At 39.9% G+C, this 16,581-nt stretch overlaps 1 protein-coding gene across 1 annotated transcript in view; it reads right to left on the reverse strand.

Annotated features, from left to right (window-relative positions):
* Nucleotides 1-16,581, reverse strand: part of CPA6 (carboxypeptidase A6) — a 227,216-nt gene that overhangs the window by 18,098 nt on the left and 192,537 nt on the right. Inside the window, exons 7-8 of the mRNA XM_059042623.2 lie at nt 15,150-15,260; nt 14,569-14,659 (exon numbers count right to left, since the gene is read on the reverse strand). Of these exons, the coding sequence (XP_058898606.1) occupies nt 14,569-14,659; nt 15,150-15,260 (202 nt within the window). The remainder of the gene's footprint in view (nt 1-14,568; nt 14,660-15,149; nt 15,261-16,581) is intronic.

A 16,581-nucleotide genomic window follows, 5' to 3' on the forward strand; every position in this document is an offset into this window, starting at 1 on the left:
CTATGTTTCTTAACCTATGCTTCCCTCATTCATCTAGTGGCCCAAGTCAGAAACTTAGGTGGAGTGGTCCTGGAAGTTGTCTTCTCCCTCATCCCTCTATCCAATTGGAGAGAAAATTCTGTTGATCCTATCTGTTAAACCTCTCTATGCTACGTCCACCAACAAAGTTCAGGCCCTCAGCATTATTCCTCTGCATTATCAGAATAGTTCGCTGTCCTCAGTCTGGCTTGCCTTCTCAACGATGTATTGTAATCTTCTAAAAACATAAATCCAATCTGATTTCTCTGCTGCTTAAAATCCTTCAGTGGTTGCCTTCTGGATAAAGTTCTGAAGTCTTTACTACAGCTTTAAAGGCCATAGAAGTAGTGTGATCGAAGTGTTTCAATATGGTAGTTGTAGGTGTTATAGCGCATCTCGTGTGTTTTTCTGTCTTAAAAACAATTTGTGATTTTTGTCCTGTTGCTGTACAGATACCACTGTGATTGGTATTTTATCATTTACCAGATAATTTCGCGTACTTTCTATGGCTCTATAATATTGGGTTGGCAAAAAAGTTCGTTCAGGTTTTTCTGTAACATCTTGCAAAAGCCTGAACGAACTTTCTGGCCAACACAATAGTTTCAAGGTTGCATAGTTTCTCCCTTCCTCGGAATTCAAAGGGTTATGCTTTCACCCCCTGACCAGACGTTTATGGGATAAGGCCCTTCATGATCTGTTTTTGGTTGACCTGCTTGGAATTTTAGCTTCCACCTGTCTGCCTTAAACTTTCGACTTCTACTCCTGCTACACTATTGGTCATTTTCCCGAGGTTCCATACGCCTTTGTCTTTATGACTCCACATGCAGTTCCCTTTGTCTGACGCATCTCTTTTCTTCACAGTCTGATTTTACTTGTCCATCAGTTACCAGTCCTTCTCCGCATCTCCTCCAATGCCCCCAGGCTGGGTTAGATGCCTGTCTTCTATGTGTCCATAACACACTTTACCTGCATTCAGCATAAAACCTAGTGTCTGTGTTAAAATTGTATGCAAACCCATTTCCCTACTCATTTAGGCAAAGTGTTATTCCCCTGCATTATCAGAATATTTCGTTGCCTTCAGTCTGGCCTGCCTGACAGTGTTTGACCAATACTGGGTGCATAATAGACTAAAAAAGCACTTTATTTCATAATGATCATATATGAGCTAAACGGTATAATATTAAGAAGGGCCATAACCTCAATTTAATGCTGTTTGCCTGAGAAACACATTAGACACTGGAATATTCTATCTCGTTTTATGGTTTATTTTGTGGATTGGCATCCTGCCAGAGTTATTTACTACAGATTACGTATTGATTCAGCAGCAGAATGGGTTCTCACATTGAGAATTCTTTCTCCCACTGTTGCTGATTTTTTGCCTTACTCATCTCCTACTCTAACCCTGTCTTTAAAAAATAAAATCAGAATCCTGAAGAGCGGGGCCTCTAAGATGGAAATAAATTAATTCAGGTGGAAAGAAAACCACTAAAACAGTCAAATTTCATTTATAGCCTTTTGGGCCACTATCCAAGCTTTACTAAAATGTGAAGAAACAGCTCACAGATATTGTTGAACAGTAAGTCCCTTGGGAATTTTACATAGCTGTGTTGGATACACAGTTTGAAGAGTCCTGCTCAGATCTAACCTCAGTTACACAGATTCTGATCAGAAATATCTGCTATACTACAGAAGATCAAGATAGCAGAAAGCTAAAGGACCAGGACACAACATTTCAAGGAAACAAATAAAAAACACCAGAAAAGAACTCCATATCCAGGAAACAATGATAAAACAGACTTCTAGGGGAAAGGAAGAATCATCAATGCCATCACTCTAGGTTTTAGAAGCATAAGAATGTAAAGGTTATTAGTTTCCCCTTAGTTTATGGGAGCCAATATATTGTTTCTGAAGAAAAAACAACATTCTCTTTCCCATCTTTACATGCAGAACAACTGTGGAATATATAACAAGATATCTGCAGTGCAGAGTGGGAAGATTGTAGTCTTGTCAAATAGAACAGCAGACATCTCTGTTCTGAACACTTCAGCAGTTTAACTTCCGTACCATACATCACCTCTCATTTTTGAGTGTTGAGATGCAAAATTCTACACGAATCTCATAAATCTAGACAGGAGACGGGACGTGCACATATGAGGAAATGAGAGGACAAGACAGTATAGGATATAACACAATTGTAAAGTGTTCAGTGCAGGCTAAATGCACTGGAGCAGAAAGGAAGGAGAGAGAGCAGGGAAGTTCTGGTGAGGCTGTAACGGCAAAGAAACTTGATGGGATTCAAGATGGGTGAAACTTGAAAAAATATTACTTAAAAAAATAAAAGACACACAAAAAAGATTTTGTTGTTTCTATGAACCTTAGTTCTCCTGGATGGTAAAATGAGGTGGAAGGTAGTCTTTAGAGAATAAATGGAGACAGACGTGGTACTAGAAGCAGCAATCGACTGAAAATCACGAGACCAGGCTCAGTCAGAACTGCCCTAATCAGCTCGGTGACGTTCGTGTCACTGCTCTGGCTGCAATGGTCTTGGGTGGATTAGGGACCGAATCAGTGGTTCTCACGTGGTATTGTGACAATGTGTTGCTATCAGTTCTGGGGGTTGTCTGAGAGTAGCTAGTTTCACATTATAAAATTATTTAATTAAAATTATTTAATTATCAGTTATCCTGATAAATAACTTGTAATTTATTCTAACATACTCTTGTAATGGGGGAGAGAAAAGGTCAATTAGAACGGGTGAGCTTGGGATGAACCAAAAGGAGTGTGCCCCCATCATCAGCTGGGTGTGTGGTAGTGGAAAAAAGTAGGCTGAGAACTGTTGGGTTAGAAAATGATTGCTACAACTCTTTGCAGCATTGACAGTTTAGGGTTCCAGGCCAGATGAAAAAAAAAATTTCAGTGTAATTATGTACTTACTTTTCCTTAACATCTTTAGATTCTGTTCTAAGGATATGAGGGTAAAATTTAGTAATACAAGTTATTACTTGATTGATTTCTGTTTGCAAGCAAATTGTTTAATTCTCAGAATATACTTTTTCTTAGATAAAAACTTCCCTCCTTGCCTAAGGTCCTCCAACCCCCTCCCAAATCTGCTTCTCTTGCATTACAAATCTTCTAAATGTAATCACAAGTATCCTATAAGAGAGAGATTTGATTATAGACAGAAGGCTATGTGACAGAAGTAGAGGGAAGCTGAGTCAGATAGAGAAGTTGCTATGCCACTGGCTTTGAAGGTGGAGAAAGAGGTCACAAGGTAAGGAATACAGGTGGCCACTAGAAGCTGGAAAAGGCAGTGAAGTGACATGACTTGTCCCCTAGAGTCTTCTGAGGGAGTGTGGGCTTGCCACAGCTTCAGCTTGGTGCAATCTGGCCTCCAGAACTGTAAGAAAATAAATCTGTGTTGTTTTAGGCCACTAAGTTTGTGGTAATTTCTTAGAGCAGCAACAGGACACTAATACACTTGTATAATTATCTTTTATTTATCTCTATACAGCATTTACCACAAAAACCACAGTTTAATGTAATTGTATTTTCACTAAACTGTCAATCTTTTTTTATACTCCATTTATATTTATTAAAAATATTGGCTATATTCCCTGTTGTACTGTATATCCTTGTAGCTTATTTTATACATAAGAGTTTGTACCTCTTAATCCTCTTCCCCTATATTGTACCTCCCCACTTCCCTCTCCCCACAGGCAACCACTTGCTTGTTCTATCTGTGAGTCTTTCTTTTTTATTATATTCACTAGTCTGTTGTACTTTTTTAGATTCCACATATAAGTGATATCACACAGTATTTGTCTTTGTCTGAGTAATTTCACTTAGCATAATGCCCTCCAAGTCCATCCATGTTGTTGCAAATGGCAAAATTTCATTCTTTCTTAAGGCCAAGTAGTATTCCATTGTGTGTGTATGTGTGTGCGTGTGTGTGTATATACACACACATATATATACCACATATATATACACCACACCATGTACACACACACACACATATATGTGCCACATATATATACACCACACCATGTATACACAAACACACACACATATGCCAGATATATATACACCACACCATGTATACACAAGACATATACCACATATATATACAACACACCATGTATACACACACACACATATAGCACATATATATACACCACACTGTGTATACACAATCACACACACATATATATACCACATATATATACAACACACCATGTATACACACACCCTACATATATATACCACACCATGTATACACACATATATACAGCACACCATGTATACACACACATACACATATATATACCACATATATATACACGCCATATGTACACACACACATACCACCTATATATACACCACACCATGTATAGACAAACACACACATATACATACCACATATATATACAACACACCATGTATACACACACACATATATATACACCATACCATGTATACACAAACACACACATATATACCATATATATATACTCCACACCATGTATACACACACACGACATATACCACATATATATACAACACACCATATATATACACACACACACCACCCATATATATGCCACACCATGTATACACACACACATATATATACACACCATACCATGTATACACACGCACACACATATACCATATATATATACACCACACCATGTATACACACACACACACATTTATACCACATATATATACATCACATCATGTATACACACAAACACATATATACCACATATATATACACCACACCATGTATACACACACACACACACATATATACCACATATATATACACCATACCATATATACACAATGTGTATCGCTTTTGAACCATCATAAGGTTGAAAAAATTGTAAGTTGAACCATCATAAGTTGGGGACCCTCTATATATGTACGTATCTCTCTATATACCATATGTATTTCTACGTACTATCTATAACATTCTGTTCCTTTTTTTCTTTCCCTTCCTTTCCCTCTTTCTCCTTTCTCATCTCCTTCTCTTCACCTACTCAATGATTTTTAAACACCATGAGGACAGGGAAACTGTTGAATTGGTCTCTGCTTGCCAAGTGCCTAGCCTAGTGTGACAAATAGAATGCATGTGGTACCTTTTAATTTTTTTTGAATGAATGGAGGAATGTAGGGCACTTTTTTTTTTTTTTTTTTTTCGGTACGCAGGCCTCTCACTGTTGTGGCCTCTCCCGTGGCAGAGCACAGGCTCTGGACGCGCAGGCTCAGCGGCCATGGCTCACCGGCCCAGCCGCTCCACGGCACGTGGGATCCTCCCGGACTGGGGCACGAACCCGTGTCCCCTGCATCGGCAGGCGGACTCTCAACCACTGCGCCACCAGGGAAGCCCTGTAGGGCGTTTCTGATGTGCGGTCACACTGCTTTTTAATGCCCCCAGAGGTACATGCTCTCCCAATTTTACCATTGCTTCCAGATTAGGTTATCACATTAAACATTTTTGGGAATAATTTAATAGATGAAATGTTATCTTGTTTTATTTTAATATTGTTCATTGATTACTAGGAGGTTGCCTGCTTTATCACTGGTTTATTTTCATGAATTATGACTGTTTTTAAAATTTCAACTTCTAGAGGCTTGGGGTTTTTCTTTACATTTTCCATGGACTCTTAAAATTATTTTTATTATGTAATGTTCGATTCTGAAGTGTATATATAAAAACGATAGTAAAACTTTCTATGCTTTATTTACTGCAAATGCATGTTTTTTCTCACATGGTTGCTTATCTTTACTTTGGTTCCTTTTAAGAAACAAAGAGTTCTTTATATAATAAAGATACATTAACATTTAGAATTCATTGTGGTATATGCCATGGTTGTCTAAAGATGAGAATAATATTCTTAGGTTAGACTTTTTATTATATTTTGAAATCAGTGCTTTCAAATGGGCAAGTATAATTTGAATCCAAATATCTGTCCTCAACAATCCATTTAGCACAGAGCCAGAATGATTACCTTAAAAAGTTCATTAGGTCATATCACATCTCAATTCAAAACTCTCTGCTGATTTCCCATCCCATGCAGAGCAAAACCTGAAGTCCTTCCTAAGGTGCTGGACCTGTATCAGCTTCCGTCTGGCTACTTCTCTGACGCCATCTCCTCCCCTTCTCTCCTCCCTCACTCAGTTCCAGCTATGCAGCCCTCCTTGCTCTTCCTTAAACTCACCAAAGATGCTCCCAACTCAAATCCTTTACACTCTTGTTCCTTCTACCTGCTCTTTCCCCAGACCTCCTTCACTCTCAAGTCTCATCAGATGAGATCGTCTTCCCTGTGCCACCTAAAACAGTTAACCCACCCCCACCACATCACTCTTTATTACTTTCCTGGCATTACATTTTTCTTCATAGCATGTATGACAACTGACTTTGTTTCTGTTTACTGATGTTTTTGTTTACTGCTGTTTTCCCAGTAACCAGCTCAGAAAATAGTAGTTGCATATATTAATGAACGAATTTAGTTACTCATCTGATAACCTCTGAGATGGCAACTATATAAAATGTATTTGGTATTTTTTCTTAGGTTGTGAAAAAAAACTTTTTTTCTTACAACTTAAAAATACTACCATCATTAGTATCAGTTATTGCTATGGTTTAAATGTTTGTGTCCCCCCCTTCACCCCCCCCCCCCGCCCCACCAAATTCATATGTTGAAATCCTAGTGCCCAATGTGATGGTGTTAGGAGGTGGGGCCTTTGGGAGGTAATTAGGTCATGAGGGTGGAGCTCTCGTGAATGAGATTAGTGACCTTATCAAAGAGACCCCAGAGAGCTCCCTAGCACCTTCCATCAAGTGAGAACACAGTGAGAAGGCATTACCTATGAACCAGGAAGCCCTCACTAAACACTGAATCTGCTGGTACCATGATCCTGCACTTCCCAGCCTTCAGAACTGTGAGAAATAAATGTTTGTTTTTTATAAGCCAGTCAGACTCTTGTACAGTTGACCCTTGAGCAACACAGGTTTTGAACTGCATGGGTTCACTTATATGTGGATTTTTTTCAATAGTAAATACTATAGCACTACATGATCCCTGGTTGGTTGAGTCCTCTGATGCAGAACCTCTGATTTGGAGGAACCACAGATACAGAGGGCAGACTATATGTTATACTCAGACTTTCAGCTGTGCAGAAGGTCAGCACCCCTAACCCCCATGTTATTCAAGGGTCAACTGTATTTTGTTATAGCGGCCTGAATAGATGAAGATAGTTGTTTTGGGGGGCACCTAATAATTTCTCCTGACCACTCGGGTTCTGAAGTTCCCTAGGATTTTGTGTGGCTTGGGGAATGCTGTGGTTTTGTGTGGTTTGTGTAATTTGGGAAATGCTATACTAGAAGACAGTGTGAAGGCCAGGTGACTGCCCATGTGTCTCATGTCATTATTGAGCACATCACAGCTTTTCAAACAATTATAAAAAGTGGTAGATAAAAAGAATATCACTGTTTTCTTATTTCTGCATGTAAGAATAGCATTCAAAAGAGATTGCTTTAGGAATAGAAAAGTTACTTCAAAAGGAGTTTTGAGGGCTTCCCTGGTGGTGCAGTGGTTGAGAGTCCGCCTGCCGATGCAGGGGACGCGGGTTCGTGCCCCGGTCCGGGGGGATCCCACATGCCGCGGAGCGGCTGGGCCCGTGAGCCATGGTCACTGAGCCTGTGCGTCCGGAGCCTGTGCTCCGCAACGGGAGAGGCCACAACAGTGAGAAGCCCGCGTACCGAAAAGAAAAAACAAAGGAGTTTTGATTAAAAATAAGCATATACATTGAAAGGAAATGGGAATCTGAAATACGGTAAATATTTAACATTAGTGATCCAGAAGGAAGATAGTAATGCAGTAGTGCTTATGTGAAGTTAAAAACAGTAACGAGGACCAAAACATTCAAAGAGATTAGATACGCATGAAATTTATGAAAATAAAAAAATTATATGACTTGTCAAATGCAAATGATACAGCTGGAGGAAAATGATCAGAAAGATGTCGTTTGTTTTTGGTGAACTCAGAAATCCAATAATGCTGAAAAGCAACCAGCATAAGGGAACAAGAATCAGTTGATAACAGCTTTAGAATCCTTACTCGTATGTGCAGCGTAAGACTAGAGGTCTCCTATGGATTAAGCAGCATGGGAGGGTTATCTGCTGAAACAGGTACAATAAAATTACTGGACTTAAAAATCATTGCCAAATGAAAATCCAGGGCTTCCCTGGTGGCGCAGTGGTTGAGAGTCCGCCTGCCGATGCAGGGGATACGGGTTCGTGCCCCGGTCCGGGAGGATCCCGCGTGCCGCGGAGCGGCTGGGCCCGTGAGCCGTGGCCGCTGCGCCTGCGCGTCCGGAGCCTGTGCTCCGCAACGGGAGAGGCCACAACAGTGAGAGGCCCGCGTACCACAAAAAAAAAAAAAAAAAAAAAAGAAAATCCAGTAGCTCAGTGTCCCAGGAGTCAAGGGAGTAATTCTGTCACATCCATTATGCCTCGCTTCCAAAATATCATTTTCCTGTATTACTTATTTCAGTGATTTTTGAAGATGAGCTATTTGTAAAAGGTTTTTAAGCTTTGTAACACCATTTTCAAAATCTTCAACAAAGATATTTGTTCATGATGTTGGAATAGATGTTATAAATAAAGATATTGTTATTCACATGCAAATTCTTACATATTTACCCAGAAGAATGATCAGAGAAAGAAAACAATATATCATTTTGTGTACACATACCCGCACACAATCAATACCAAACATTATTTAATCTGTGGTTACAAAGAGCTCATTTTTAAAAGCATTGGGTGTGTTTTGCACAAGGAACATGAGATATAAAACAGGGAGATGGGGCTTCCCTGGTGGCGCAGTGGTTGAGAATCCGCCTGCCGATGCAGGGGTCACGGGTTCGTGCCCCGGTCCGGGAGGATCCCACATGCCGCGGAGCGGCTGGGCCCGTGAGCCGTGGCCGCTGAGCCTGCGCGTCCGGAGCCTGTGCTCCGCAGCGGGAGAGACCACAGCAGTGAGAGGCCCGCGTACCGCAAAAAAAAAAAAAAAAAAAAAAAAAAAAAAAAAAACAGGGAGATGTAGTGAGTTTTGCATATAATCAGTATCTGGGTTAGGAAAAATTGGACTTAAAAGTGATTTTACAAAAGATAAAATAAAATAGCTCTTTTCAGTGGTGGATTAGCTTGAAAATATGTGTTTGAATCACGAGAGAAGAAAATGAACGTCTGCGTATTTTCTTGAAGTCTTAGAGGGATTTGCAGTTTAGCCTGTGATCTTCTATCCTGGAAAGAATGAAGGTGCTCAACGCATTTGTTTTCATTTAAAACTGGGTTTACGTGTAGCGCGTTAGAATCACCCTTAGCAGCGGTGATGGGGGTCTAATTTGACCATGTAGTTGATGTTTAATTCATCACTCTGAGCCCAAAGTTATCCAACTCTTGTCTGTAAATCTCTGATGATGTGAATTCACTTGCACTCCTGTCGTGAGTTCTATGCCTCTGGAAATTTGATGTGGAATAGTTCTCTCCCTGAGCTTACCTGGAGGCCAGACTCAGCACTTCCTCATACCTCCAAATAGCAGACCCAATTCCACAAAGCCTTAGTAAGTAAAGTAGCTTGTACCGAATATGAACAGCGGTGGTGGTTATGGAATACATACTGAAGAGAATTTACATACTTCACAGCAAAAGTTAATTAAAATCCTCACTAGACATCCTGGAATTCCAAATCCCTTTCTAGCTATCCTAGCAACATTACCTCTGTTTTCTTTCCCTCTCCTTGCCTCCCAGTTCTCTGAAATTACCTATTATCTTTACAGCAATTCAGCCCAGGTTCTTAGCTAGATTAGCTCTCTAAAAACTAAAGCCCTTCAGCTGGAGGAACTCTCCTTTTTCACTGGAAGGCAGGCCAGTGAACTTCTCTTGGACTTTCACAGGCATTGGCTGGAAACAACCACTAGGTAGTCGTTTCCGTTTTCATCTCAGGTGATCTAGCACAACATCTGCCCAACCGAAACATCTCTTATTTTGATAGGATGAGGGGGTACTGGGAGGAGAAGGGCGTATGTGGAGAGGGGCATATGTGATTGGGCTCCTAAAAAACATGTTTTTCTCCATATTACATGTAATTTACAATGTTAGGTAACTGAGTGTTCTAAAAAGAGTAGTTGTATTTTAGTAAATGCCTAATTTGGTCCTAAATGGTACTTAAAATTCTTTATACCGGTTTTATTGAGCTATAATTACATCCCATAAAGTTCACTCTTTTGAAGTGTACAATTAAGTGAACTTTAGTATATTTACAATCATCACCACTATCTAATTAAAAAATATTTTCATCATTCCCCAAAGAAACTCCCTTACCCATTAGCAGTCACTACTCCACCTCCCTCGCCCTTGGCAACCACTAATCTACTCTGTCTCTACGGATTTGCCTATTCTGGACATTTTATATAAATGGAATCATATAATATTTGTTATTTTGTGACTGACTTATTTCACTTAGCATTTTTTCAAGGTTCATCCATGTTGCAGCATATATCAGTACTTAATTCTTTTTTTATGGCCAAATAATATTCTATTGTATGGATATACCATATTTCATTTATCTGTTCAGTTGATAGCCATTCGGGTTTTTTATACTTTTTGGCTATTATGAATAATGCTGCTATAAACGTCCATGCACAAGTATTGTGTGGACACATGTTTTCATTTCTTGTGGGTATATGCCTAGGAATAGAATTGCTAGGTCATGTGGTAACTCTCTGTTTAACTTTTGAGGAACTAGTAAACATTTTTCCAAAGTGGTCACATCATTTTACATTCCCACCAGCAAGTATGAGTGTTCCAATTTTTCCCACACCCTCACTAACACTTGCTATTGTCTGTCTTTTTTACTATAGCCATCTTAGTGGGTGTGAAGTGGTAGCTTGATGTGCGTTTTCCTGATGGCTAATGATGTTGAGCAACTTTTTATGTGCTTATTCCCATTTGTATATCTTCTTTGGAGAAATGTCTTTTCAAATCATTTGTCCATTTAAAATTGGGTTGCCTTTTTTTTTTTTTGCTGTACGCGGGCCTTTCATTGTTGCGGCCTCTCCCATTGTGGAGCACAGGCTCCGGATGCACAGGCGCAGCGGCCACGGCTCACGGGCCCAGCTGCTCCGCAGCACGTGAGATCCTCCCGGACCGGGGCACGAACCCGCGTCCCCTGCATCGGCAGGCGGACTCCCAACCACTGCGCCACCAGGGAAGCCCCAGGGCTACCTTTTTATTGTGGTGTTGTAAGAGTTCTTTTGATAGTCTGAGTCCCTTATCAGAATATATGCTTTGTAAACATGTTGTCCCATCTGTAGGTTGTCCTAATAGTAATTTACGTTCAGGCAACACTTGAATTATTCACAGATTGAAGCTTAGTACGAATATCATCCAAACCCTTTGCTTTTCTCCTTGATTTATTCCCATTTGGAAAAATCTGTGCTCACGGTGCCCTCTCAAAAGAGTGCACAGAGGGAGGAAAAAACAACGATACAGTGTCTAGCAGAGAGTATGTGCTCAATTAACTTGGGCAAATGAATGAATGACATTTATCTATTTATTCTTGGTTCCCACCACTACTCCGACTTGTTGAGTCCCTCTGCTGGGCTTTCAGAGCAATGATCTGTATTTCATGGCCTGAAAGCCCCCAGGGGGAGCGCTGAAGTATTGGAAAAATGTTCCTGTTTCCATGTGTATGCTCTAAGCTGTCTGCCTACTCCACACTGAATGCACTAAAGCTTCACACTGTCATATGCGAGTCCTCAGACTTTTTCATGATTAAAAGCAGTTTCATGATCTCCACTTTAAGTCTGAGACTCACCAATTTCAGAGAAAAAACATTTGTTTTTGTCAGTTCAATGTTGACTCTAGTGTTTTCAGTGGTCCTGGGCGTTTCTATATCAATTATATTATGGATGTTGGGGATTTCATTTACTTCAATACCCTTGACCTAAGAGTGGTTCCCTCGGTGAGGTTCACTGTCCCCTTAACCAGGCAAGTAGCTGTGGGGAGATGGATTTGATGCTGTGAGGGAGGGAGTCACAGCTGCCTGCCTGTCAGGTCAGCTGAAGCTATTTAGGAGACCTTGTGGGGAAGGAGATGGGCTCAGCCAGGCAGTCTGCATTCCTACATCATTTACAATGGTCTATCAAGGTCATTTTTGCAGCTGACATTTGACAAAAATCCCCTGTTCATCTTGAGTGCTGACTCACAGGAAGAATCAGAATGATTCATAAATGGGGAGAATCAAAGGAATTCCAGTTGGAACCACAGTTTGGAACTAAGAAATCAAAGAAGGTATATGTATGAAGGAAACAGCCTGGGGAAAGGAAGAAGAAGAGAGCGAAGCAAGCCACTACTTTGTAACCGTATATAAACAAGAGTCTAGATTTACACTGGCAGAGCTGGCTGGCCTGCTAGTATGACTCAGCTCAGTTAGCATTCCTGGTACTCAGGTGATTGTGGGTATCAAGCCCATGATAAACCTATGGATGTGGGTACCTGCCAGCTAGTGAAACGGGACACATAGTTATGAGCATGCAAAATGGCCCCATCTCAGAGACGGACAAAAGAGAATTTTTAAGAAGTTAGTGGTATCAGGGAGTTAATTTGAACAAGTTTGCTGTCTCAGCCCAGGCTGAAGAAAAAAATTTCTCAATCTAAGCAGCCATCAATAATACCACTTTATAGTATTTAGGCAATGCTTTCCTTCTCTCCTAAGTGCAAACACTTTAAAGCTTACCTCAAGGCTCATCATCACAACCCTCTCCTGAAGGAAAGAGGTAGTTTCACAAACAACGGACCTGAGGCTCCGAGGTGACTTGACTGTTCTGGAGGGTGGGGGAGGAGGGTTGGGTCACTGAGATGTAGACCCCTTTTTGGAGCTAGGACTGAATCAGTCCTTAAACAGATGTAAATTCCTTTACTTTCCACAAGAACCCTATGAGGTGGCTATTATTATTAATTTGGCAGATTGAAGAAAATCATCCAAATCATTGAGCTAATAATGGTAGAATGAAACCATATATCTGTCATATTCTAGAGCCATATTGTTTCTGCTCTACCATATTCTGATTCAACAATTCTGACTGATTAAAGAGGTTGCCTGGAGGGTTCTGTGGAAGAAGTCCCAGCCACACGCAGTTATTCCACCTGATGCTGGTGGGGATGGGAGGAGTGGCATCGAGTACAGAACCAAAGCCTCATAGAAGGAGGGCTTTTGTCATAGGCTTCATTTCTAAGAGACTCACGGAAGACTCTTCTATTACACAACGGTCTATACTTTGAGGGCGCTAAGCAAGGACACTGAGAAAGGGCAGCTCCTTAAAACTGCATGTGGGTAACACTTCTCCTTTCCCTCCCCACTGTTGCCAAGTACAGTAACTAGCGAAGGAAACCAGAATATGTCACCCCCAAATATGCCTCTTTGACATAAAAATTGTCTCGAGCCCAAGGCAATTAAGCAGCAGGAAATGCAGGAAAGGCTTTCTCCACCCTCCCCTTTTCTGCCTAAAGACAGGACATAAATTCTCCTACTGGAGACAGACTCTTAACCCAGAGACAGCACCACAGGAAATCAGCAAACAAACCTTCCTGCATTAGTTACCTCTCATATATGTACTTACCCACAGTTGGCTGCCTTTGGAAGCCTAGAACTGTATTCCTTTGTACTATCGTTTCTCTACAAGTTTGTTGCTCTTTGTTGAAGACACTATGTAAGCTGGTGTTCTAAGTTGCCCCTTTGAGTTACTTTCCATGAGGTTTCTTCCATGTGACATGTGCAGCGCACATTAATAAACCATTTCTCTTGTTAATCTGTCTTTCTGTTTAAGAGCCCCAACGAAAACCCAAGACGAGGAGAGGTATACTACCCATCTTCTACGCTAGCTATGGCTAATTTTCTGTTTCTCTCTTTCTCTTTTGCTACTACTTCTTTATTTTGCCACAAGAGTTTCCTTCCTTAAAATGACATCCTCTCCTTACTTGAAAGGTAACTATTATGAAACATGGAATGTAGTGGAAATACATTCTCCATGTGAGTCGCCAATCAGAGTATGATTGGCAGGTTGGTAGATTCTAGACAAGGATTTGGCAGCTCTGATCATCGTAGACAGATGAAGGCGGGATCAGTGTTACCCTCAGTGAAAGGATGAATACATTTCACTGGATTTATACCACATACCACAGTTCCTGTTTTAGTTTCTGAATGACAAATATTCCTTAGTTTTCTGCTTTTACATCTGTGTTTAAATTTTCAATTTTCAGGATTGGGTTGACAGATTTAAATCCTTGATTCTTTCATATTTTTATAAAAATGCTTTCATTTTCTTTTGCAAATTATAGCTACAATGTACAACGTAGGAGGTTTTCAGATACACAAAGACATCAGTCTTGCGTTGGAGTCCCAGTGGGCTCATCATTTTTGACAGTGAAAGATATGGGTACCTTTGGATCCGAATCCCTATTAATCCCCAACTTACCGCACCATTTCACCCTCCAGTTTCGATTGGCATCCACTCCACGGCAGCGGAACCTTGAGTTCCTTGACCTTGTTTTTCTCCAAAATCGATCCTAGATGTAATTTGAAAAAGAGGTGCAGAAAAAACACTTAAGAGGTTATTCCCATGCGTTTTAGTAGCTCAGTCAGTGAATGAATCACAGCATGGAGCGGGAGGGAGAGTTCCCTTGGGAATAAACAAGTCCAGGGAGTGGGAAGAGGACAGGATTAGCATCGGAGACTCAGGTTCATGCTCCAATTTCTGCCACAAACTTGTCTCTTACCTTCTCTTGCCCTCATTTCTTCACAGGCAAAATTGAGTGAGCTGGACTGGACTAGTGATTTTTTTCACAATTTATTTGGAAGGAGAAATCTTTATTTACATGAACTCTTAGGCAAAGCCAAACTCGTAAAGGAAATCAAAAGGTTGCTGCTATGCTGGGGAAGGGAGTGGAAGTCTCCATTGTAGCTCTGGAAGCACTAGGCTAGCTGCCCACCAAGCTTCTTTCCTGCTTCAGGACTGTTTGTCATGATTTTTTCAGTTGGATAGGCAAAGTGACTTACATTGGTCCAGCTAAAATGGTATCCATCAACGTTAAACACAGGCATGATATAGAAATACAGATGATTCAACATTTTTCTCATGGTTGGGTCACTCCTATATGTTAGAAGAGCCTAAAAGACAAAGGTGACATTTTTCTTACAAACTGATCCCAAATACAGATTTGGAAAATAAATATGAGAAATCCTTTTTATCCATGGGAGATATCAAATATGTTGGGTTAAAAAGTAACAAGCTAATATGAACTATACCCTTTGATATCACATGTCCTTTCTTGAGAATTTTGTCTCAGACTACTTATTACTGACAACGTTTTAGCAAAGGTGGCAAAACATTAATTGGGCAGCCTCTGGCAGTATTTCAGATCTCGCCAAACTTTAGGATGATTAAGAAAGCAACAATTTAGATATGCTTTTGTATAATCGGTCCTTTTTAAGATTCCATTCAATTGTGGAGAAAACAATTACCTAAATATTTTGATATCTTTACATGATACATCATAACACAAGCTAGTTATTTAAGTCACTTAATTGTTTCTGTCTAATTGGTAGCAGACTCAAGTCTTGGAACTTACTGCATGGACACTCTACTCTCTCCTGACTTTCCTATAAAAAGTTTGATGGACAATTGTTTATTGTGTCACCTTTATCGTGGCTCCTTTGAAATCTCACTCTTGTGATTGGGTCTGACCCCAAGTCTGAAGATTCTGCGCTATTTGGCCTCAAAAGAAGAGCATTGAATGTGCTAAGTCGAGTTAAGAATACAAACATTTTGAAATACCATTCCGATGGAAAGGACTTCTAAAAAAGTTCTTTTTGATGCATGTTTGTCTATTTGTAAAGTACCTTAGAGAAACATAGAATATTTGTAACAATGGCTGCCATGGGGAGGGGAACTGGGGAACAATATATGGGAAAGAGTATTACCTTTCATTTTATACCCATTTGGATTGTTTGAATTTTAACCATATTAAAACACAATTAAAAGTAAAATAATTCTTAAATTATACATATATCTTGCTTTGGAAAATTCACTACTTAAAATTTTAATTTTCTTTTACATCCAGTTAAGTAGAATTTCTGAACCCATCATAAGCAGCATTCTGTATTTACACAGTGAGAATTCTGTTCATGGTGAGCAATCCAATAATACAATTTATTATTAGAATCTATCACTATATTAGAAATACTAATGAAAATATAGAGATATATTCAAGAACATAAGACATGAACTGAATACAATTTTATTAAATATAATTTAAATACCTATGGTATTAACACAAGCTGATAAACATTAATACAATTCTTTTTTTTTTAACATCTTTATTGGAGTATAATTGCTTTACAATGTTGTGTTAGTTTCTGCTGTATAACAAAGTGAATCAGCTATACATATACATATATCCCCATATCCCCTCCCTCTTGCATCTCCCTC

Source organism: Kogia breviceps, chromosome 17 (assembly GCF_026419965.1).
Source record: "Kogia breviceps isolate mKogBre1 chromosome 17, mKogBre1 haplotype 1, whole genome shotgun sequence".
NCBI classification, from domain to species: Eukaryota; Metazoa; Chordata; class Mammalia; order Artiodactyla; family Physeteridae; genus Kogia; species Kogia breviceps.